The following is a 26,265-nucleotide window of genomic DNA, read 5'->3' as shown; positions in this document are numbered from 1 at the left end:
TGGTCTAAATGCTTGCTATGGGAGAGTGTTCTGCAAGGACAAATGTGTTGGTTGTGCTGAGCCAATGCTTCCTACATCACATGAATTATTCAAAGAGGAGAAACTCTAACCAGTGCTGCAACAAAAGAGACTGCAGCAAAGCCAAACTCTCAGCTCCTAAGTATGCTCCCTCTCCCTTTCTTCTTCCCTCCTGGTTCATACTAGGAATAAAGGACTTCAGTGAAAGCTGCTTGCTTGCCTCACATAAATCGCCTTCCTCAAAGTGGAGCTGGGACAATCCAGAAATTTGGTGTTTGTATTATGGAGCGTTCTAAAACCCAGAGACTGGGGGCCCATGCAAGGAGCCAAGAGAGGAATGAAGTGGTGGATGGATAGTCCTCGCACAGCTTTGGCCCAGATTTACATCCCAGCCAAACCTGCTCACTCAGGTCAAACACCCAAAAGAGGAGTTTTTAAGTGAAAACTTAAAAGGAGGAGGTTTTTTTTTTTTGTGTTGGTTTTTTTGTTTTTTGTTTAACTTGTCCATAACCCAAATCCAATATCTGAGGCCTTGCCAAAAGCAGAAGTTCTTCATTTGACTCCAGCCAATGTGCAGGCATGATGAGTGGAGTGGCAGGCTGCATTTCCACAACAGTTTTCATTAAGTACTTTCTGCCACGCTAGGAGGAGTGTGTTGTCGTCATGAAGTCACACTGAGTTGGACTGGTTCACCTCTTTGAGCCACTTTGTGTTTCAAAAATGCAATGGATTCCGTTTATGACTGGTCTTCCATTGTTTATTCAAACAGCATCTCACCAATGCCCCTCCATGCCTGTCTGCCCAAGGGCCCAGCAACATCAATAATAAATGACCAGGCATGGGAAGGCAGCTTTGGGTTCAAACCAGCGAGTGTGTTGGGGCAGGGGGCCTCCCCTGGGCGGGGGGTACAGTGTGTGGGAGCTGTAGCTTGCAGCAATTCCCTCCCTGCAGAAAGGACTCGTAAATATTTAATAAACTTCTGGCCCTTGCCATAGACAAGGTCTTATTAGTGAACTGGAGTGGCTTGAGGACAGGTATTGTGTCTGTTACTATAGCACCACCTTGCACAGGATCTCGGTGTGAAAGAGGCAGGGGAGGGAGGGAGGGAGGGAAGAAGAGAGGGAGGGAGGAAGGGAGGGAGGGATGCACTGAGGATGAGCCCCAGCGAGCCAGGCTGAGGTTTGCCTGTGGAGCAGGCAGCACCTCCTGCCCAGGGGCGCTGGCCTGAGCCGCACCTGCAGCTCCCAGCTGCAGCCCAGAGCCGCTGCCCCGCACAGTACCGACCCAGAGCTCAATTCCCTCCCTGCAGAAAGGACTCGTAAATATTTAATAAACTTCTGGCCCTTGCCATAGACAAGGTCTTATTAGTGAACTGGAGTGGCTTGAGGACAGGTATTGTGTCTGTTACTATAGCACCACCTTGCACAGGATCTCGGTGTGAAAGAGGCAGGGGAGGGAGGGAGGGAGGGAAGAAGAGAGGGAGGGAGGAAGGGAGGGAGGGATGCACTGAGGATGAGCCCCAGCGAGCCAGGCTGAGGTTTGCCTGTGGAGCAGGCAGCACCTCCTGCCCAGGGGCGCTCCCAGCTGCAGCCCAGAGCCGCTGCCCCGCACAGTACCGACCCAGAGCTGCTCCCAGGGCCACGCCGAGCCCCTGAGTGCTTCTGGGGGGGCTTTGCTCCACAGCTTTTCCCTTCTGGCTTTGCAAGATCTGACTTTTTTTATTATTATTATTAATTTTTTACCCGCTCCTTTCTTGAGCAACTGGTTGTTGTTGCAGAGGTCACTGGCGGAACTGGTGGAGGCTCCCGGCTCTGGCATTGGGAAATATGACAGCAGAAGTGAATGCTCGTTAGCATAAGGGATTTACTGAAGAAGAAAGACAAAATGCCTTTCAAAGGGCTTGGTTCACTGAAAGAAAGATTTTTTAACCCAGGAAAGGAAGAGGTGAAGAACACCATTAGTGACTCGCTGGGGAATCTGAGAAGGTAAAACCCAACAGAAAATTCCCAGACAGATCAATTGATCCAATTTATTAAGAGAAATGCAGTTAGGAAAAAAATGTATAAACATAAAACAGACTATAGAGTTGCAAAATTAATATCAGAGTACAGAGAGTGAGACAGCTTGCTGTAAGACAGAAGATGTAAAAGGAGCAGTTACAACAGCATATGACTGTAGGTCATAGAATATTTATATTAAACAAAAAAAAGTGAAAATAAATTATGAAATAATGTTCTAATATTAAAAAGAGCTTGAAAAACTGTTTAATTAAAAAACCTTTAAATAATTAAATGTGACTAATTCTGTGGTTTAGCTTGCATGAGAAAAAACCAATAATTTAATGGGAATTAACAATCCAATGATGCCACTCTTGAAATGAGACTTAAATTACAGGTTTGGGGTTTTTTAAAACTTGTTCCAAATCAGTAAGAGAAAATGTATTGAATAGAGATCTGTATGTGTGAGTTTACTGACTCTTCAAATGAGAGAGAGGATAAGAAGCGGCTGTTTGCTATCAAAAGCAGAAAAAATATTTAAGATTTTAATCTTAACGTGATGGTTTTATGAACCAAGAAAAGGAGGATTCTTATTTTTAGAGAAATGAAAATCTGATGTAAGAAATTATCAGTTTCATAAAGGGAAAGATATTTCTCATTTAAAGGGAAGATTATTTGTGTTTGTAATGGCTACTGACAACACTTATTTGTATAATCAATAGATGAGAGCCAGAGGGGTTAGTGGCATTTCTTCCATGCTTGATTTTGTGTTTTAAATCTTTTTGTGGATCAGGACAACACTTTAACTGAAGGTGTTTCTAGTGACTGAATAGTATTTGCTTTCATACTCACCTCTTTGCCTTCTATTGGGAATGCTATTTTGACTCAAGAAATAGTTCTTGGTACATATAACCAAGCCTTTGATCACAAGAAAATGTGTAAGAATGTACACATATCATACTGCGATTATTCTATTTCTTTATCATGTGAGCAGAGTATCTGTGTTCTACACAGTTTCTCCTTAATTTTTTTAAATTTACAGTGTTACAGATGAAGTATGATGTTTTGCTTTTTTTTTTACTTTTAAGATACTCTACAGTAATTCCAGGAAATCTGTTTATCTTTTAGAACATTGATTCACATCATTTATTCAATGATAAATTCTCTTTGCTGGGGACTCTGCTGGTCAGTTTGAGCAAATGCCTGTGAGGTTTGTATCTAGTGAATACGTGATGTGGCAGTACACTGGGCTCACTTTAGATTATCCAGATTGCTCTCCTCTTATAGCCATGTATCAAAGCTGTCATGCTAGTTCCTACACAGTTGATAGTACAGGCAGCCAACTTCAGCAACACTACTCCTGAATCAAATTAACCCAAATATCACTTGAGGTGCAAGAAAGTTTGCTGAACTTAATTATTTTCTGTTTTAAACATAGGTATCTCAGAGCCTTCCTTAGATGTACCAATCAGCAGAGGAAATAATCCAAACTATAAAATCTTTTTATTATGTCTGCAATCAGATCTAAGTAAGAATTGCTGCAGCTTGAGAAGTCCTGTAGGAAATATGCAGTCATCTTTGAAAGTTTCCATAAATGAATGAAACATGCATGTTTTTAATATGAACTTCATTCTCTACAGCTTAGTCTACAAATGAGAGCATACACTTGTGTTTTTGTATGGTGGCACATATACCTATATACCAGCTGCAACCTTGACTTTGCTCTCCATCTAATACAATTGTCTTTAATGTGGTTAAAATCAGCAAAGAATTTGGTGTCTCTTCTAGCATTCATTATAATTTGATGAATTATTATAATGCACATCCTTGATTAGACCTCCAAGTGTGACTTCACTGACTGTGGTGTGTTGATGTCAAAACTGACACAGTGGGTAGAAAAACATGTTTTAGCTTTGGTAAATATGACTGGTCTATGCCTTCCTGCCACATCCTCTATCTTGCAAACAAGAAAGCAGACCCAGAAGCGGGTGCTTGGCAAGAGCAGCTGCTCCATAGCAATTATCCACAGTCCAGCTCAAGTGCTAAAGCACAAGCAGCATAAAGCAGCTTACTGCCTCCTCACAGGTGTGCTTATTTGGTGGGTGCTGCAAAATAAGAGTCTGCTCACAGGAGGTGACTTTAGAGTGTCTGGATCCTGGAAGGGAGGCAGGGGAGACTGAGCTGAGAGACCCAAGAGCCATCCTTTCTTTAGGCTGTTGGCAGCTGTTTAATTTGTGAGATCTTAGAAAGTGTTTTAGAAAATGTTGTAAATGCTTTGTATAATTTTTTAATGCAAAAGTGGTTTTTTTTTTTGATTAATTTTATGCAGTTGGGCAGTAAAAATATTAGAGAATTCAAGGCTTGGGTGAATGAATATCAGAGTTGGGGCTCTGTCACCATTATGTTTCTCAGAAAAGAAAGATTTCATGCATATCTTCTTGACAGACACAAACACTTTGATCCTTCTGTGAACTTACTGCAGTCAAGGAAAAAGTCAAAGACTGAAGTAAGATCTTAGGCTCTCCCTACTCTAAGGATTTCAGGAGTCCTGGACCAGCTAATGGCAACTGTGGTCTTCTTGATGAAGTGGGATGTGTTTAAGTGGGTTTACAGCCCAGTATTGTCACTTTTAATGTAAAAAGACATATGGGCCATGTCACATGGCTGCTGTATCAAGTGTAGCCCTGATGGGTGTAGTTCTGGCTGCTGTAGGTGTCCCTTGGTGAATTAGCCTAAATTGCTGAAAACTGCATCTTGAAGCTGGGTGATAGACACTTGCATTGGACAGGGCTCCTCTGACTGTGGATCATGCAGTTATTCCTCTTAGATTTTCCCTTTGTGCAAAAGCAGGGGCAGCTTGGTGCCTCCCAGACTGTGCAGTGCTGAGAGCACTGTGTGGGGTGTGCAGACCCAGTTGATGCACCAGTCGTGCCTTTGTAGCACTGTTAGTGCCAGGCCACAGTGCACTCGTGCAGCGCTGCACCGCAGCACTCTGGGGACAAACATCCCTGCTGAGGACAGACTGCCCTGCAGCCCAGGAGTGCAGCACCTGGCACATGCAGTCCCTCAGTGTCTGAGCCTGCCGTGTTGTGGGTTTCATGGAAATACTGTGCAGGAACCAGCAAAAGAGGTCCTACGCCCTGAGTAACTCAAGAGAGTTTGGATATTTGTGCAGGGATTTGGTACCAATGCATCAAATACAGGATTTTTTATGGAAAATTATCACCTGGACACATCCCTAAAGAATTAATAAGATCTTAGGAGATTGTATCTGCTTTTGGATTAGTGATATTTTTTGATAATTGCTGTATAGGTTCCTAAGTTACACAGGGATCATTGTAGTTACTGTATTTGTAGGTGTGAGCTTTGAACATTGTGTACGATTGTGCTCCAGCTGCCTGTGAAAGACTGCCACATCTGGTGAAATCCATTCTACAATGTGTTTTAACACAACAGTTATTAACATTTGCCTGTTACTGTAGAATCAATGAGTTTTTAATAAAACAAAACTAAATTCTAGTACACCTAGAAAGAACTAATTCCTCTGCTAATACCCCCTTAAATACAGAGAGCCGAATATATATGTGCTCTAGGGATTTTACTTATTACTGATAGGGATTTTTAAAATGTCTTTCATGCTTTCAAAATTCTGTATTTGCCAGAGTAGGCATTCAATAAAAAGGAGAAATGTTGCATAAAGTTGTTATGACATTTGGGCAGAGAATATGGATGCAGATTCAAATAACTTAGCTCTTACTTGCCAAGTGTTGTACATTTGCTGAAAAAAGGAAAAACAGATCTAAGAAATGAACATTTCCTGTGCAGGAAAATACACACCTGCATCTCCTGCATGAGGCTGATAATTAGAGGAGAGCATTGGCCCTGAAGCAGTTTTCTTCTAAGTCATTGGTCTACAACTAGTAAAAATTTTCACTGACACTGCAAAAATACGTGGATCAATTGGAAGATAAATTTCTCTTCATTTCATGGAGTTGCTATATTTCCATTATGTACCTGTTCAATAAAATAAAACCAGAAAAACAGTGAAGACACTGGCTGTGTGAATGTTTGCACTGCTCTAATACCAATGTGTTTGGACTGCTACTGAAAAATAATTTTCTTCAAGACAAACCTGGTATAGAGGCATTGAAATTAATCTCTGGGAATAGGAAATAAACTGTGTGGATTTGGGGTGATGGATCAGTCCTCAACTTTCTCCTTTTAGTTAGTGAAATACAATAGCAGAATAATTAATTTCTCTGCAGAGACAATATTGGTCCATAGTTCTAGTCCTAGGTCACCACTTTTAGCACTGAATTTGGGGCAGAAAGATGTTTTCATGCCTATCTGAATTGACAGCCAGACGAAAATGTCCAGATGTTTTGGCTTTGCATGAAATGTCTAATCTTTACCAGCTGCCCAAAATAATGAACCCCCTAAAGTCTAATGTCTTTCTTATAAATAGAGCCTGGTAATATTTGGAAAATTGTTAATTGATTTAATTCCATCAATATCTTATATTCTGTTAGAGGAAGACAATTTTTTTCTTTGGGCTTGTTAATAACACTTTGGAGATGACAACAGTTCCAAAAATAATTATTCAATTGTTTTTTCACTTCCTGAGATCTTTATTTTTGGTATCTCATTCTGTTTACACTTACCTCTATTAACACATAGAGCATGGAATATATGGTTTCTTCTTTTTCAAGTGCCTGACTGAATTAGTCTCTCTACTCCCATTTCACTAACAAATGCTGTTTCCCTGCAGGTGAATCATAAGATCTCAATCACCCCCAATAACACCACAGTAAGGTTACATTTTCTGTGTTACCTCGCTTGAATGGAAAGTCTTTGCTCCAGTGTGACAATGAGCTAAGGATCTTACTTTGCAGTGAGCACTAGTTTGAGAAAGGAATTAAATAAAATAATCCCAGGACTTCCATTCTGGCCCAAAACACTGTGATTCTAGTGTTTCTTGAAAATGTGAGCTGATGGACTGTAGCATGCTTATTTTCTTTTTCTAAGACTATGGCTGAAATAATGGGTTTATATCGTGATGTAAAAAGGAATAATATGGTAAATGATGCTCCAGTTAGCTCTAGGGCCTAAAAATGATGAGATTTTTAAGTGAAACTTTATATTGGAAAGATATATTTAAGTGCACAAGAAGCCATACTTACCATGTTTATTTGCAAACTGTCTAGTGCAGAGCACTATCTGTAAGATTATGGGTAGACTTCAAGCAACTGGGAAAAGCAGTGATTTAACCAACGATGTCCCAAAAAACCCAACCCAGTCAGATGTAGCCCATGCAGGCATGCTCTGTCAGCATTTGTTTATCTTGATTTTCATTCTGAAAACTGATGTTTCAAATACATATCAAATATATACATTAGATTTCAAGTACACTCAGCCAGATGTGTGGAAGAAAGAAATAAGTTATTCCTTATCAGAAAGGAGTGAATGAAATAATCTCATCATTTTACATGGCAAGCTGGGCTTCCTTTAGGTTAATTAACTATTCATATTTTCTCAGTACTCCATGGCAGGCACATAAAGAGCTGGATCCTGAGCTCAGTGCTTCAGGGTGATGCCAAAACTGAAAGGCTGCTGATCAAGACCTCTCTTAGTAAATGCTTAATCTTAAATTTATGGTTAGTTTTCAGTGAGTTAGTCACATATTCACAGCTAGCCATGTCCTTAAGTATTTCAGCATGTCAGAACAACCATAACCTGCATTTTAAAACAGACCTGGAAAGGTAATGTTAGAAAAGGAATTATTTAGCTCTGATCTGGTGGGTGTGTCTAGTTCTTTCTTACCTCACCTTTCCTACCACAGACTTTGCCTGGTCCTGCAGCATGATATTAATAGCCCTAATCAGACTGAGAGACCAAATTAAATTTTCATTGCACTATCATGTAATTCCAGATTGCATGGAAGTACCATTTTGTTTAATATGAATATCTCAGGTAGATTGCCTGCAGGAAAAGGAAAGGCTGGACATGCAAAGCCTGAGGAGCTGCACTCCTGTGTTGGTAACTGATGGGAAAAGAAAGTCTGGGCCTGTCACTTTTGTGTCTTTAATAGGGGATCTGATTCCAGAGAGGTTTCTCCTCTGCTGTACAGCCCTGATTTTTGTCTCACAGGAGAAAACAAATTCCAGGAAGTTTGGGGCTGAGTGAAACCATGCTTTGTGTTGTATTTGCCCTTTTTATTGAAACCTACTGGCAGCTCTGCTTAGTAGATCTAGTCAGAAATTATGGTTAATTTATTAATATGTAAATTTGCCTGAGAATCAATAGAATTTATCACAACAGACCTCCAGTTAGACCTCATAGTTATGCTCATGAGTACCCTGTGAACATTGTTGCAGCTGGCTGTCTGGCTAGATGGTTCAGACGTGCAACCTTCAGAAGTCGTTCAGGAAAAAGTGTGGTCACTGCTAACCTTTCACAGCCTGTCCAGCCTTAACTCACCTCACAACCGCCCGGGGACAAGCACCTCACAACAGGAGCTGGCAGGTGACCGGAGCATGGAGCTGTCCATCAATGTTTCAGCAAATTTTACTGAGACCACAGGGCGCCTTCATTTTTTCTTCCCTCGTCTGTTTAGGAAGATCGATGGCACCCACGTGGAGGAGGAGCCCCTGGAGCTGACGGCGGAGGGGCGGCCCGTGGCGGCGAGCAGCCGCAGGCCCGCGCTGTGCCAGTGCTACTGCTGCGGCCTGCCCAAGCGCTACATCATCGCCATCATGAGCGGCCTGGGCTTCTGCATCTCCTTCGGCATCAGGTGCAACCTGGGCGTGGCCATCGTGGAGATGGTCAACAACAACACCGTCTATGTCGATGGGAAGCCAGAGCTGCGGGTGAGAAGACATCTTCCTTTCACTGCTCTGAGCAGATCCCATTGCGAAATCACCCAAATGCCTCACAGCAAAGTCCTGTGTATGCACAGATTAAAAAAACAGGAGGAGGGAGACACGTCAGTGTTGATGCACATAGATATGCAGGCATTTAATTCCTATTTATGTGATGAAGTCATGTTAAAAACCTTCAAGATCTGAGGATTTGTAGTGTCATTGAGAGGATATAAGTACCTGAAATACTGAATTAGTCTGCATGTCTCACAGGTCACTGATCTGTCAGTTGTAGACAGATTTTGCTGTGGTGGCAGAAGCTTTTTCTCTTTATTCTCTCTCAGGGTAATGTGCTCTGATGCTGCTGCAGAAGGAATTATCAATTATTTTATGTAGGGCTGCAGCCACTATATTCATATAATAATTTTCAAGACCTTAAAGCAGTCACTGGCAATTAGGCATCAGGTTTTTGACAGCGTAGATTGTTGTCTGGAGCTATTAAGAGCTAGGTGCCAAGCTGTTTTCAAATTTGCAGTGGATGGCATGTGGTCCACACCAGATCCTACACAGCTTTATCAGTGCATACCAGCAGGTTCAATCCATATCATTGCGTTCCCCATCCTTCTTCAGTATTTGTGATGTCAAGTGTCCCTTTATGGATTTTATGAACTTAAATCCCTACATTTGCTCTACTTGTTGACTTATTTTTTATTATCTTTTGAATGTTTTTGGCCTAACAAATTCATAGGAATCTTGACTCTTGAATGAAATGCTGTGCAAATATTCATCAGCTTTTCTCCTACATCTTTAACTTTTGGTAAAGAAGAGTGCAGAAAATGTGTATCATAAATATGCAGTGTTAAAAGTATGCCTGTCTCCATGACTCATGATCATAGGACCCATGCTTAGACTTCCTACTGAATTTGTATTTATTCAGTCTAATCCCTGCTCCCCATGGTCCTGCTGGGACTTTCAGGTTCTGTACTTAAGCAAGAGAAAGTTTGTGCCTGCATAGGTTGGGAAGCTCAGAAGAGGTAATTTCAGAAAATGGGAATAAATTTCTTCCACAAATCTAAACTCATAGTGGTTGGGCATGAGCATCTCCTGAATCAGGAGGAACCTTCTTCCATATCTCATGGTGTTTCTGCTTTCAGAAATTAACTCTACCTAGAAACTCAGCTGGAAATTGCCAGTAGAAAGTTAGGTGTGTTTAAACAGAAGTGCTTCAGCCAGCACAGGAAAGTGGGACACATCAAAATGCGTATTGATGGGGAGGAAAACCCTTTAGCCTTCTGTAAACATGTCTGGCTAATTAATGCCATCTGGCTGTAGGTCAAACAATGAGCTGTTTTTCAGTTTGCTTCTTTGTGAGCAAAAAATCAATGTAGTGGGGAAAACTGTTTTTCTTTTAATGTGCAGAAAGTAATATTGAAAAAAGAAATGCTAATGCTTATCACTACAGTTGCCAGTTCTCTCTATTTTAGGGACAACTGGCTACACTGGCATCACTTCTAACCAAAGGTAAACTAGTCACTGGCTAGTATTATCTGATTTTATTTTCAGATTGCTTTGTCTTCAGAGGTTCTCCTCACCCCCAACTCTTTTCTGCTCCATGCCATTTAATACTGACAGTGGATGATCAGAGTTGGGCCCTGACAGGGAGAGCTATGAACAAATCTGACCAGGAAACAAATCAACTCAAAGGACTTAAGCAACCTTGATAATCTTGGGAAAATGGGCATGTCCATTGAAAGGTATCAGGTCCTTCTTATAACTCTGAGCAGTCTTGAAAGCAAAGGCTTCAAGTTTAAGGAGCCCAAGTGGCAAGTGGCGAAGTTGAAGGTCCAGCATTAGCTACTTTATGGCTGAAACCTTTCCCACTCCTAAGAGCAAAAGCAGTAATCTCACAGGGGAATTGAGCATCCTTTTGCCTTAACTGGGGGCTTTCAAGCTCAGCAATCCTGAGCAGCCAGTGTAAAGAGGCTTGATTTGGAGCATGGGGTGACTTCTGTGTGACTCCTAAGCAATAGTTACTTTACAATGAGTATGCTTTATCTTGCAGCATGTGTCCCATTTCCTTTACAGTCAGCCCAATTCAACTGGGATCCAGAGACTGTAGGACTCATTCATGGCTCTTTTTTCTGGGGTTACATTGTGACACAAATTCCAGGAGGGTTCATCTCAAACAAATTGGCTGCTAACAGGTAAGAAAACAACAAGCAAATAAATTAAGCTTTAGAACTTGACAGCTGTTTTACACTATGTAAATGGAAATTGTGAAAATAGCAAATCAGTGTTTCAGAAATGCACATCTGAAGCTGAAAATTCAGAAATTTTCAATAATTATTAATAATTAATAATAAATAATAATTAATCAAAAATTATTTCAGAGGACAAGACTTCCATTATGGGTCTATTGGTGATGTTTTCAATTTAACTTGTTCGTCACAAATATTTACACATTTCTTTTCTAAACAATAATACTTTCTGTAGAGTTCAAGGAAAGTCACACCTAGTGCTTCCAACAATGGTTGAAGCCTTTGTCTTTAAGAAGTTGCCTTAGTGCTTTTTATCTCAACACCAAACAATAGTTTTCCAGCAGTGTTTGGTCTTCCTCCTTTAACAGTTCACAGTTCCTGTGGACTGAAGCTGGGAATAAAGGAATTACAGAACTATTTATGATCTGAAGTCACAGATCTATCCTTATGCACACAAATATCCTTGCCAAGGCTAGATACAGTACTGACTGTAATTAAGATTGCATAGAACTTCTAATAGAGCCTCCTGATTTCTGCTTGGTGAAGTCTGAGAATCTGTACAGATTTTATTTTTTATGATGAATGTGTTTGTCAGCCAATTTTTATTTTTTTTTTTAATTTAACTGCTTTTGAAAATGTGAATAAGAAAAACTAGCTACATTTGTCAATGTTAACTTTGATTTTAGACTTTACTTCAAAAGGTCTTCAGAACTTTGAATATTATCACAAGAGAGAGGGAGGTTGTCTGAAGACAGCTGGCTGTGAATGAGCTCATGGATGTGCATATTAAGGGTACTTGGGATCTACAGATTAAAATAAAAAAAGAGATGGCTGGTACTAACTTTGTTCTTTGCAAACAAGATGTGACTTATCTACAAATAGTGCCAGAACTGGAAAGGGTCTTTAAGACCAGTTTTATGTTGTACTTTGCCCCAAATCAAAGTACTTTGCTTTCTGCATTCTGCAAAGAGCTGTAGGGGTTACAAGATTGCCTGGATGTTCTTCCACCCATATGCCCTTGTGAAAATTTCTCCAGAACAGAGTCATCCCATAGAATTGTCCAGACTGTTCAGTCCCACTCTCTTCTGTCCATAACGAAAAGTTACTCAGCATTTGGTTTGCACAGCTTCTCCAGCACTTTTCTCATCCTCAATTATTAATTTCTCTACCACGTAACAGAACCTAGGCAGAATATTTTTCCATCTGCCAAGTAAGCCAAACAAATTAGCTAAGCTTAATCACTTCTCCAGCCTTTCTAGTCTTGCCACCAGCTTTTGCAGCAGGAGGGCTCCAAAACACAGATGTGCACACTGTTGGCTGAATAATTCAGCATATTATTAGTTTAGCTTTTGTTTCCTTAATTTACTTGCAAACAGTAAAATAGCAATGTTTACACCATACACTGTCAGCAGAATGTTTCGTTAAGTACAGGCTGTTCGCAAGCACAGAAAATTCTGCATGTATTCCTGTGAGAGTTTCCAACTCAATCTAATGCTATACTATAACATCACATTATGGATTTGCCTGTCATAACTGAGTTTAGGAGTAGAATTTGCTGAGGAACAAAAATAGCTCAAGAGCTGAGCTCAAAGAGAATTTCTATTTGCAGTAATAAGATTCACTAAGTCCATGTTTTTCCTTTATTTCTTGTTTACCCAACCAATTTCAGCTCAGGTAGGTTCGCCAGTGGTGCCAAGTTTCAGTTTCAGAGGGGTTATTTGCTAAGACACAGGGCAGGAAAACAAGGGTTCTGTGGCCAATGAACCTACCAGCCCTAGAAAGAGGAAAAACTTTATTTTGTCCCAGATGCACTCTGGAAATGAGATTCTAGGCTAATACTGACCTTACAGATTTAGGCAAAGACTCCTTTGCCACTTGTTTAAACTGTGCAACCTTGAACATATGTACGGATGACCCACCCCAGGCACTTCTCTAATGCACATAATTATCTGTAATAGTGAGGGATTGAAATGGATCTCATAATGGCTGAAAATATTGAGTGCTTTATGGGTTTGCACCAAACCCCTCTAACGCTACGTAATTTACTCAATACATTCACCCAAATTGATGTAGATCTGCATTCCATCAAAAAGTTCATCAACCATTTACTGGTGTCATCCCTTTAACTTGGTGCTTATCCTCAAACACGTATCTAAATGTGATTTCAGAATTGCTTGGTGGAGGCATGAAACACGAGGCACCTCTCAATATCAGTTTTCAGTAAGGGCACCCTGGTGGGCAGAGCAGCCTGTAGCTGAAGAAGTCTGTTTTGATGCAAAAGCGGCAGCTGTCCAGGAATCCTGGTAGTGAGGACAGAAGAATATGTGAATGAATTGAAAAAAACTGGAATATTTCTTGTCAAAGTGGAGATGAACTTCTTTGGGATAAATGGCAGTGAATTGAAAAGATGCTGTGTCTGTGGAAACAATACTCAGCCCTTTAAATAGTAGTAGAAGATTGACTAGTTCTAACTCAGTATAAATGATGCACTTACAACCAAGGCATATTAAGACTTGGCATTAAGAAAAGTAGCAGAGATTGGAAACTCAGTCTTTAGAGATAGCTGTTTGGATAATTCAACATATTCTCTTTGTTACAGTTTCTTCTTTCACATGGTTATTAATTCACATGGTTTGCTGTAGTTCCCTGAGTCAATAGTGTTATGACAACAGACCTGATATTTCTATTAGTGGTAAGAAAGCAAAAGGCAGAAGTCTTTTCTTCAGGGATCACAACAGAGAGATAATACTCATTTCTCAGTTAAATGTTTACTTGGCTTTTAAAGCAGTCTCCTAAATGTTGAGATATGACTGTGGGCTTTGCATTCCAATTAATATTTTCAGACTGTTTTCTATATAACTTTGTCACTTAGAGAAGTGACAAAGGAACTGATTTATATAGAAGCCTGCTCAGCTTCTTTGCTTTTGTACTCATCTGTTTAGTGCTTTGTTGTCACTCAGATAATGAGCTCTCTAGGCATGGGTTGTTGCTTTTGTCAATAGGTTGGAGAATTTAGGTAAAACAGTGTTGTTCTCTGACTGTAAATTTTTCATGCTATAACACAACCATTGATCCTACTGTGAATAAGACCATACACAAAAATGAAGTCATATGTATTTCCTGTGAACAAGTTTTCAGAGACTGAAATGCAAACAATTTAAATACTTATGAAAAAAAAAAAAAACAAAGAATAGTAACAATATATTTTAAAATGAATTTTAATGAATTTATAAATGAATTTATAAATATTTATAAATGGAACATGAAAACACTTCTGAGGAATAGATAATAATTGTATTCCCTTTCATGCTGCTTTTCTCCATAGGGTATTTGGTGCAGCTATCTTTCTAACATCTACACTGAACATGATCATCCCTTCTGCAGCCAGAGTGCATTATGGCTGTGTGATGTTTGTAAGGATTCTTCAAGGTTTGGTGGAGGTAGGAGCACACACCATTTTGGCCCTTTCAAACAGAGTTTGATTTTGAGATTTGGTTCAGGAAGAACCAGAAGATCTCTTTCGATCAGGGTTTCTCATCAATGTATCTCATTTTGAGATGATAATTTTTTAATTATACTGATTTATATTTCTAAGTTTACTTAAAGTAAAGAAAAACTATATTTCTGGTGCTGCAATTTGAGTTATTTTAGTTTTCTTGTGCCATCAATAGCATATACTAGACAGTGTTTTTACCTCAGAACGTATTACTATTCAGGAATAGGTAATTCAGATTAGTGTGGCATCTTCATGCTCAAACAATGGAGTGCTTCCAGACTTACCTTACCCTTCCTGTATCATTCCATGGTGACAAACAGCTAGGCAGTAGGGATAGTATCAGCAACTGCTTCAGGTGGAACGCAGTGAAAGCAAATCATGTGATGTGTGAAATGTCTGCCAGGGTGTCACGTACCCAGCCTGCCACGGGATGTGGAGCAAGTGGGCCCCGCCGCTGGAGAGGAGCAGGCTGGCTACCACTTCATTCTGTGGTGAGTTGATGGGCTGATATGCTTTATATCCTTATGAGATTTATTTTATTAATGTCGTTATTGGAAGGAGCTGCATAGATCCTCTGCCCTTAGGTGCATTCAGCATGTGCCCTAAGCTGAGGAACTTGTGAGTCTTTTTTTGTTTAATATGCCATCATTTTATCATTTAACGTCAACACTCAAAATAGCTCTCATAATAAACTAAAGAGGTTTACATGAGAGAAATTATATTGTATTTTTTAATTTGCATCATCCTTAGGGATTCCATTTATTATACATACTCAATGGATGCTCCTAAACAAACACACATTTTAAAATTATCTGAAATTATCTTCATTACTTTAGGCTGGTTGCTCAATATACTGCAGTGGAGGTGATGTGACTTCTTGCCAGCAGCTGTCCTGCTTCATTTTGTTTTGAGTTATGATCAGACATGTACTTTGCTCTTTTCTCTGTGTCCCTTTCCAATGCTGACAGCTAAGATGAATGTCTATAGGAGAAAATGTTCAGTAAAAATGTAAAAGTCACAGGAAAAAAAATTCTGTCCATCAGTGGTAGAGTTGTATGGCTGGGAAAAATACAGCACTAAAAAACAAGAGAAAAAATAAAAGGAAGAGTGAAGCAAGTGGAAAAAGCCCCATGTTCGTATATTATGGGAATTTTGTTTTACTACAGATGGCTTCAGGTTTTAATTATTCAGGTGTTTTCACTTCCTGCAGAAGAAAAGACCCAAAGAAAAGCCTCTCCACTCTCAGTGTTCCCTCCTTGAAATTCCTAGCATGGGATCTCTAGAGAAAGATCCATCCTTCAGCTTGACATCCATTTTAGTGACTACAGGTCACTGATCCTTGCACTTGAAAGGTGCATAGGAACAATGGAAAAATTAGGAAAATCCAGATTAAGCAGGTTCCTGGATTTTCTATCTACGTTCTGGCCTAGGGCTTTTCTGTAGGAAAGCTGTAGGAAAAATGAGTTACATGAAGATGAGGGAGCAGGATCACTGTGAACCATTGCAGAGAAGTATTTCTTAACGAGTAGAGCATTAACAAATGTTTATTAACAAAACATGTACTACTCTCAAAACCACAAGTATCTCTTTCCTAGAATAATTTGGAGCAACATGTAAAGCCATTGGCACTGTCTTGCACTGAAACCTATTATCTAGATTGCACTTAAATACTCATCTCTTTCTATGAGACACTTAGAAATATATTTCACCAGTATTATGTATTTCCCAATGAGAATCCTTGGCACAGACCACATTTTTATCCTCTTTTATCCCCCTGTCAACATCTGCCTATTTATTCCAGCTGTTTGTTTGTGTTGTTGATATGAGTCAAGCATGATTACACAGACTCAGGGTTGGTTTGAACACCCTCTCTGCTACCAGTGCTTGTGTGGTCATGGATCTAGGGCCATGACAAGAGCCTCCCAACATATCTGTAGCCATCAGAATTCCTCCATGAAGCTTCTGAAACTTGGTCCATTATCTTCTCCAAAACTCACCTCACACACCACAGTGTCAGGTGGGATTTCCCACTCAAGAACACACATATAGCTTATGCCTCTGTAGTCATCTGTCATCACTCTTGAATTTGCAAATCCTATTTCCCTACAGGGCACAACTCTGCAAAATGAGACTGGTGACACATGAGGAGTCAGTGTTTCCTGTCACCCCAGTCAAAATTTTGCAGCTTCCATCCCATTCTCCAAGTTCATAAAAAGTCAGTCAAACACTTTCCTCCAGTTCCTCTCATGAGCACTGTCTGGATCATCTGCTGTGAAAGCTGGGCACACCTACCACAGCTGACATGTTTTACTGATCTGTTTTCTCTTCAGGGTCCTACGCAGGTGCGGTGGTGGCCATGCCCCTGGCAGGTGTGCTGGTACAGTACATAGGATGGTCATCAGTCTTTTATATTTATGGTGAGTTGCCTAACATGAAGGACATCTGGCACTAGATCAGTACTGCCAGTCATTTATTAAAACCTGTCTAACAAGGATGGATCAAAGTTGTTTTGATGAATGAAGACGTTGCAAATAGGTGCTCCAATTTCTTCCATACTTATTGCAGATTCTGAGAGCTTTCATTTCGTAGTCACCTGTTACAAAAGGCTGTAAAATTGTAATGACCAGGCTGCAGCCCATGGTCACCCAGTGACAGGATTGGATGGGGTTGCAAAGGTTCCCCCGCAGCACAAACAGTTGTGTGGGACCTGCCCCAGAGTGCACACTAACAGCAAAACTTACAGCAAATGCTGCTGACAGGGAGCCAAATGGACCTGGAAACTTCTGCCCTGAGAAATCTTCCCCATGCTGTCCATCTTTAATAAAGCAGTGCCACCTTTACAAAGTGGTCCCATGGGTATGGCCTTGTGGCTGATCTGTGGTGCCTCATTCTTCCCCTCACAGTGTACGGCAGAGGTGGCTGCAATCAGCGTTGCACATCAGCAGCCCAGTTAAAGTGAGTTTTCTCTGTCCTCCCCAGAAATACAGGACACAGCACAAGATTTGCCATTGCCATCTTACAGTGAAATCCCTTCATGCAGATTACCACCACTTTATGGCGCATCTGCTTTTTTTTTTTTTTTCCCCTAGGTTCTCAGAGAGTTTTCTTCCTGCCTTTTCTTTGCCCTGTGCATAATGTAATAAAAGTGACAAAATGCTCAAATTCTTTGCAAGCAGGCATACAATGTACAGAGTTAGTTGCCATATTTTGTTACTTCCCTGGGCATAATTTCTTTGCAGGTTTTGTTTAGCTGGCACTTGAAACAAACTTCAAGGCTTGCAGATACTGAAGTGTGGCTTTATTGGCTTTGAAAACCAAGTTGCTTTTCCTGCCTCTTCAGGAATGTTTGGGATTGTTTGGTATGTGTTTTGGCTGCTTCATGCCTATGAGAGCCCTGCTGTGCATCCAACAATAACCAGTGAAGAAAGAATATATATAGAAACAAGTATAGGAGAAGGAGCCAGCCTAGCTAATGCAAGTGTAAGTAAAAAAAAAAGGTTTTCCTTGTTGTCATTTGTGAGCACTTTGCAGAAGATCAGCATATGACTGGATGGATACTGTTAGCAGAAATAGGGGCTTTTCCTTTCAAGAAAATTACAGAATCAGCCTCTTGCAGCTGGACTGGATGAGTACAGGAAAACTTGTAATGCTGTTAAAACTCTTGGCTTATGTAGCTTCTCTGATCTAGGGGGGAAAAGGATGGGTTGAGAGGGGGAACCACACATTCTGGTCTCCTGCTCTTGAGTAACTGTCATGATTGTTCTAAAAAATATTCATGGATTTAGCTACATAAGAATCTGACTGCAGATACTAAATTATCCATCTGCCTTTTTAACTTCTGATTAAGCATGATTGTAAATCTAATAGTTTAAGGACTGGGTTTCTGCTGTGCTCACTCTCACAGCAGCTCAGGTCCTTTAAGACTTCTCATCCTCTCTCTGAGAAGATCCTGGAAACTTTGAGTTAAAACCTATTTTCCCATCTAACTTCCCTCTGTTACCTTAGGCAACTTTTTTTTGCCAGTAGTGAAAAACAAAGGTGTTTCTTGATAAACTGTTCATTCTTAGCTTTAAGTTTTGAACATTCTGGAACAAAGTAACTCCAGTTTTTTCCTCTACATGTTTTGGGTAACAGCCTTGCTAGGAGTGTAAAATACCAGACTGTCTTTTTGGGCATGCATCTGAAATTTGGCTGATCAAGTCTTGGCTGGAGACACACACACAGTTGTTCCAGGTCATGGATTTTCCTTGCAGAATTATGGTTTTTCTGCAGAGGAAACTGGGACCAACTTCATGGGTGCACACACAATTGCAGGCATACGGTGACCTGAAGAACACAATCTATGTGCACAAATCTGTGCCATAGCTACAGATTTCAGCTTCTGATTGGAATTCTATTAAAAATCAATAGGTTTCTGAAGTGTTTCCTGCTGTATGGAGTATTGGAGCATAATACTAGTTGAAAATGCCAAAAAAGCAAGTTACAAAAATTAAATTCTGTACCACAGGTCTTTTTTTTCTGAATTAAACTAATTAGGTTGAAGCAGATAGCTGCTTGTTGCTGTGCTACTGCATGTGTCAGCTTGGACAACCCTTTTCCCCCACTCCTTTCAATAGAATGTCTCAAACTGCATCAAGCCAAAAAGTGGGGAATGGCACAAGGTTTTCTCTAGTTTTCTTTGATTCTTTTACTGATCCTGTTATCCCACTAGCAGAATTCCAGAAGACCCCATGTAATTTCAGTAAGTAGGGTAATAGCAGTGCAGTATCCACCTTAAAAATCCTAACTTCTAAGAAAATTTCTTGTTTTTACCACTAGTTCAAGAGATATCTTTCATTTTAAGTGATCTGCGATGTAAGTTGTAGTAGTTCAAGAGATATCTTTCACTTTCATTTTAAGTGATCTGCGATGTAAGTTGTATGCAATGCATCAAATAGGCTTGATAATAAAAGAGATTGGTTCTTTATTTTGCCTCTATCTACCCAATTTTGTGGGGTTTTTTCCCCTAGAAATTTAGTACTCCGTGGAAGAGATTTTTCACTTCAATGCCGGTTTATGCAATCATTGTGGCAAACTTCTGCAGAAGTTGGACCTTCTATTTGCTCCTTATAAGTCAGCCTGCTTACTTTGAAGAAGTCTTTGGATTTGCAATAAGCAAGGTAAATATCTGAGAATAAGCAGTGACCTTATGAAGTATGGGAGGTTTAGGTTGAACATCAGGAAGAATTTCTTCACTAAAAGGGTGGTTAAATATTGGAATGGTCTCCCCAGAGAGGACGTCAACATCATACCTGGAGATGTTCAAGAAATAACTGGGCATGGCACTTAGTGCTATAGTTTGGTTGTTTGAGAAGGGCCAGATAGACCTGGAATCATTACAGTAGATTATTCCCAGTATTTGGGATTACATACTTCTGCTGACCTGATAGAAATTAAAATATGTGAGTATGAAATTATTAGAAAAAGGAAAGAATGGAGAAGTTATTTTGGGAAATAGTTGATTAAAAGCCCCCACATACCATGAAAAACCACTAAGTAAATAGAAATGTACATTTTGTTTAGTGTTGACCATTCAGCATTTAATCAGGTAATTTTTATCCTCCTCTTGATTTTTGTGACTTTCATTAGCAGTGAAGATCAAATTCTTTATAGGTTTATATTCCATGCCACCACCACCACTTCATTAAAATCAGAATTGTTATACTTCCTCTTCAGGGGATGAATAAGGAATACAGAATAATTGTTTTAGAAAAGTTTTAAAAACTCTTTCATTTAGCAACCATACTTGCTGTGTGGTAATTATTTTCAAGCAAGTTGAAGGCTGATAACAAAGAACATCATTATTTATCTGTTCTGGGAGCACTGTGTGCCCAGGCTCTGCAAGAGAAGCAATGGTTGTGGCATGGCAGCAATGACAGTCTAAATGGTCAAATACAGCATGGAGATGAAGAAGAAGCTTCCAGAAGATGACATGCTGATCACTAAAACTCTGTCTCAGGGGTAGTACTGAGTCTGATCCTATTTGACATCTTCATTAATGACCTGGATGATGCAGCAGAGTGTACCCTCAGCAGGTTTGCAATGACACAAAACTAGGAGCAGTGGCTGCTACACTGCAGGGTTGTGCTGTTGTACAGAGGAGCCCTGGCAGGCTGGTGAAGCAGGAGCCTCATGGAGGCCAGTGAGGGAAAGTGTAAAGTCCTGCACGTGGGGAAGAACAAGCCCGTGCACCAGTACATGTGGGGATCTGCCCAGCTGGAAAGCAGCTTAGCTGAAAAGGACCTGGGGGTGTTGCTGGACACCAGGCTGGACACGAGCCAGCAGTGTGTCCTTGCAGTAAAGACTAATGGCATGCTGGGCTGCATCATGAAAACACCACCAGGTAAAAGGAGGTGATCTTTCCCCTCTACGCAGCACTGGTGAGGGCACACCTGAAGTACTATGTCCAGTGCTGGGCTCCACAGAACAAGAGAGACAAGGACACAGTGGAGAGAGTCCAATGAAGTGCCAAGAAGGAGTGGAAATATTTCTCCTATGAGCAAAGGCTGAGAGAACTGGGACTGTTTAGCCTGGAAAAGAGAAGGCTCATCAGGGTTCTCATCCATATGTACAAATATCTGAAAGGAGAGTGTAAAGAAAATGAAAATAGGCTCTTTTCAGTAAGTGCTCTGGGCATGAACTGAAATATGGGAGGTTCCTTCTGAACATGAGGAACTTTTTTGTGAGGATGAATGTGTACTGGAACAGGTTCCTCTGAGTGGTTCTGGAATCTCCATCCTTGGAGATGCTCAGGAGCTGTCTGGACAACATTTCTGGGCAACATTCTCTAGGCAATCCAGCTTGAGCAGAAGGAGCTCCTTTCAATCTCAACAATTCTGGAATTCTGGGAAAATGAAAAGAAGGTGAACATCAGTTTGTAGGTTGTAATCCCACAAGAATAAAAAGAAATCAATGTTTTTACATATACAATTATTTATTTTGTAAAATTGTTTCGTGAAGTCAGGTTTTATGCTTGTATGGTCTTAGTCCCTATGCGATGTGCAGGTGCTTCCTTCCCTTTCACAGAGGCAGGCAGCAGGGATTGATTTGTTGTTCAGGAAGGAGGTCCTTGAGAACATGAATAACAAAAATATAAAAAACACAGTAGAAAACCAAGATAAAAGCACTCCACTATCAGGACACATATGACAGGGCTTTGTGATGTCTACAATAGAATTTAATATGAAGGGATATTGCATGGCTTTTCTAAGGTGAAGTTCTCACTTGTGCTCTGGTTTTTCCTCATGGGCCACAAGGAGATCTTTCTTCCCTCACCCAGTTTTGAGAATCTGCTGTAATCAGATAAACTGATTCAGGGGAAAAGAGGTGAAAAAACATTATGCTTCATGTTCTCTTGCCCCTAAATCCTGAAGGAGAAATGACAGTTAAGCACTCTTGTCTAATTGCAGGTTGGCCTTTTGTCAGCAGTTCCTCACATGGTCATGACAATCATTGTGCCCATTGGAGGGCAACTAGCTGACTTCTTACGGAGCAGGAAGATCTTAACCACTACCACTGTAAGGAAGGTCATGAACTGTGGAGGTATTATTGGATTCTGAAAATATGACATTTCATTTGTGTGCTGCAGTCGATGCAAATATCATAGTTTCATCCATGTTTAATTGTAACAAGAGACAATTTACTCAAGATAGCATTTATAGCTGGTTAATCTGAAGCACTAAGTGGAGAGCTGATGCCTCATGACATAAATCCTTACTCATATAAGCATGCTTTAAAAAAGGGAGGAGACAAGAAGTCTGGTTAATAATTGAATGGGCATAGTATGATCAAATAGGCCTCATCCTGCAAACTCATAAAAAGTTAACCCTGTACCATGGTGATGGAAAGACCCTTTCCCAGTGGACACATTCTTGAAGTAACTGGCCATGTTCCCATTTGCTACTCCCAGCAGAACCCACAGACAAGTTAAGGCTGAAAGGTTTAGGGTGGGGGTAAAAAGTGAAGGATGAACAGGACGATATTAACTCAGCACAAAATAATTTGTTTCCAGTTCAGTCACTGAACTGAAAAATCAGTGACACATAGGGTTGATATTGAATTAGAGAAAAGATTTCAAGCCAGGCAGCCTGTAGAGTAGTTAGTTGCCCACTGCCAATTGCTGGCTTGCATTATTTATAGATGGCACGGGCTCCTAGAAATAGAGATGCCTGCAGCCAGTGATAACACATAACTTGGCTATGCATCTTCAGAAAGAATGGTTAAATTAATTGTATTTTCAGGGCTTATTAATAGTGTCATTAAAACAAAACAAAACAGAAGGTGTAATGTTACATATTAGAAAATATTAATGGTGGAGACTGGAAGTTCCCTGTGATGCTCAGGGATGTCCTGTTGTGTTGGTAGCACAGTTGTATGTAAAACACTCTTTTGTTCCATTTACTAAGAACATCTTGTATCGCTACAACCATGAGAAATTAAAGACAAGTGTTTTTCTTCTTTCACTCAAACGTTTGTTTGTTTGTGAATTTTTCTGTCCTTTGCACATACTCACTTTCTCAATTGTCTTCCTGTATTTCTCAGTGAATACAGTGAAGTAACTTCACCAGCTGCTTGGGTCTTCTGTACAGCAGTGAATGAGGAGAAAAAAAGAATGTATTCTCAAACAATAAATATACAAATATTTCTGCAAATGCACAGAGCTCCCAAGTGCATTCAAGAATAGCTAAAAGATACAAAATAATTTTCTCTCATTTCAAGCTATTATTCTCGATAGTGTTTATTAGTATTTTCATGGCAACTAGATACTTAAATGTAATTCATTCTCATATGTTTCATTGGAAGGCTTTGGCATGGAAGCAACCTTGCTTTTGGTGGTTGGTTATTCTCACACAAAAGGTGTGGCTATTTCCTTTCTGGTGTTAGCAGTGGGCTTCAGTGGCTTTGCAATTTCAGGTAAGAATTAATCTTATTCTTGCTTTTACTGTTCATGATAAAACTGATGTTATTATCCTCACTGTTCTTACTGTCATAATTTCTATTATTTTGCTTGCTCTTAACGTGGCAACTTATGGGGTGTTTGTTATTTCTTCCCATATCAGAACTAATTTACTTTGGTATCTAGGAAACATGTTGCACACAATACCCAAAGCTTTGAAAGAACCTGCTCTTTATCGATCCCAATTTACATCAGCTTTATGTTGTTATTTTCTAATATACTTTTACACTGGCAGTCACCTTTTCATCCTATTTAACTGTATGCTTAAAAGGAAAGAGAGAGAGACAGAAAGGGAGAGAGAGAATTACTCTGCAGGGAATAGCTGCACAAAGGCTATTGCTCAGGTGCAATCCTGTCCCCAACCCTAGCACCTGATTTCTGCTTTCTATGTCAGCCCTCCCCTGTTGCATCCTACATCCAGCCCTTCTGCAGAAGTTGTTTCTAACACTTTCATGAGTCTCATCCACGTTTTGTAGTCTCAAGCTGCTTTATGGCACCATCAGTACCAGCATCACTAAAAAAACCTCCTTTTGCTATGAAGATTAAAGATTTTCTTAAGAAGATTGAAGATCTTCCAAGAAGACTGCCAAGAACATGGATCTATTGAACAAAATTGACCAGCTAAGTAACTGCTGGTCTTCAGTTATTTCAGGATTCTGAAAATTGTGAAGTAATTTTGCTGCTCAGTAACAAGGTCCTTGCATAGCCGGCCATTTCTATCAATCAACTTTTATTGCAGGATTTTCCCAGTAGTCTATTGCTTACCTTATTTATTACCATGCACTTAGAATTAATCATCACTTCTTGTGATCAACCATAGTTAATATGACTAATTTGCATTACCTAAGGAATGATAAATATCTGAGCTGATATTTAGTATTTGTTTTTATTTCTTAATAAAATATGTGCTCAGAAGACACACTACATTAAGGATGATTGTTTTTCCTGCTGGTTTATATTCTTTTTTTTTATTATGTTGTTAAATTGCTGTTAAGCCACTCACATGGTTAAAACACTGAAAGAAATTAATTAAAAACACTACTACATAAATAAAAAGATAGAAGACATTTCACTAATTTGAGGCATTGATTCCTTAATTAAGAATATTTGCCAAGTTCACTGTTCCAGTATGAGAAAATGGAAAGTACAGACACCTTAAACAGGGCCAAACTAAACTTTATTTTCTATACAACATAATCTTCAGAGGTGCAGTAGGGAGGTTCCTAACCTTTTCAGTCTTCTTCAGCCAGATGGCTGTAGAAAGCCCTATTGCCTGGTAGTGCAGTGCTGTACAGCTGTTTCTCTCCTTTTTGTAGGCTTCAATGTGAATCACTTGGACATAGCCCCTCGTTATGCCAGCATTCTGATGGGGATCTCCAACGGCGTGGGGACTCTGTCAGGAATGGTGTGCCCACTCATCGTTGGTGCAATGACAAAACATAAGGTAACATTTCTCCATGTTTTCTAGGAAAAGGGTTAGGCAATGCAACAAATTTAAGGCATTTCAAAGATTCCTGGGGATGCCATTCCATCACTGGTCTCTGCAGCTGCTTTTTGTTTGTCTTAAATGTGCACTTTTTAGTTACCACTTTGGCCTAATTCTCAGCTGTTATAACTAATTATCTGTGTAGGCATATATTATTTAATACCACCTGAGTCTGAGTCTCTGTCGTATCTCCATACAACTGTGCAATGCATACAGGTCTTGGAAGACTCCTCAACAATGCATCCATATCCCTGTGGTAGAGTTTCTAAGCAAACATTGATCTACAATAATATTTGTGTCGTTGTTAGAGAAATCCCTGCATTTCCAACTCCACAAATATTTCACATGCAAGAGAGAAACTTTACTGTGACAAAAAACCAACAAAGAAACCTAAGTTTTATTATATTTGCTGTAGTTATAAATATATATAAAAAAAATCTTTGCAATGTTTCTCATAAGTTGCTCTATCTTCAGCATCAGGAATCAAACAGTGATCACAGTCATTCCTCAATATGTGCTAATTCATGGTATAATTCGGAGAGCGATATTTCTTATTACTAGAAACTTAATGAAACCTGCACCATTCTTTCAGACCCGTGAAGAATGGCAGAACGTCTTTCTGATTGCAGCCCTGGTGCATTACAGCGGTGTGATATTCTACGCTATCTTTGCCTCTGGGGAGAAGCAGGAATGGGCTGACCCGGAAAACCTCAGTGAAGAGAAATGTGGAATAATTGATCAGGATGAACTGGCAGAAGAAACAGAGATGAACAATGAAACTTTTGTAAGTCCAAAGAAAACGTATGGTGCTACCAGTCAAAATAGCGAAGTACAGAGAAGGGAATGGAGGAAGCAAAGGCAAGTAACTCAAGACATGGAGGAACAGACTTCTTACCATTATGAAAATGGAAATTTTCAAGATTTGTCTTAACACTTGAAACTGTAAGATTTGTATAGCAGCTGCTCCCATGACTCCTGCCTAGCTGCCCAAATCATCTGGTATTAGCATTTATTGTCTTATTCAATTACACAATATCTGGCCATGTGGCTAGATTTGAGGGGTGGTAGTTCCCTTCCAATGGTGTGTAAGAAGGCTAACAACAATAGGAGTGGGATAAGTGATCCTAAATCCTCTCCCTGCCATTGTATGACCTTGGG

The 26,265-nt window shown here is 40.0% G+C and overlaps 1 protein-coding gene across 1 annotated transcript; it reads left to right on the top strand.

Moving 5' to 3' along the window:
- The first annotated feature begins 1,872 nt into the window (after positions 1 to 1,872).
- On the top strand, positions 1,873 to 26,096 carry SLC17A8 (solute carrier family 17 member 8). Its single transcript, XM_041474364.1, has 12 exons — positions 1,873 to 2,003; positions 8,629 to 8,881; positions 10,958 to 11,076; positions 14,456 to 14,570; positions 15,030 to 15,117; positions 16,957 to 17,043; positions 17,967 to 18,106; positions 19,636 to 19,785; positions 22,075 to 22,207; positions 23,468 to 23,578; positions 24,938 to 25,065; positions 25,700 to 26,096. Exons 1-12 carry the CDS (start codon positions 1,903 to 1,905, stop codon positions 26,036 to 26,038), a joined length of 1,764 nt encoding a protein of 587 aa, XP_041330298.1. The 5' UTR covers positions 1,873 to 1,902; the 3' UTR covers positions 26,039 to 26,096.
- Positions 26,097 to 26,265: the final 169 nt, after the last annotated feature.

The sequence above is a fragment of the Pyrgilauda ruficollis genome, unplaced genomic scaffold (assembly GCF_017590135.1).
Source record: "Pyrgilauda ruficollis isolate IOZ18807 unplaced genomic scaffold, ASM1759013v1 scaffold32, whole genome shotgun sequence".
NCBI lineage: Eukaryota > Metazoa > Chordata > Aves > Passeriformes > Passeridae > Pyrgilauda > Pyrgilauda ruficollis.
The sequence above is the reverse complement of the archived record's forward strand: the minus strand, read 5'-3'. Positions and strand labels throughout refer to the sequence as shown.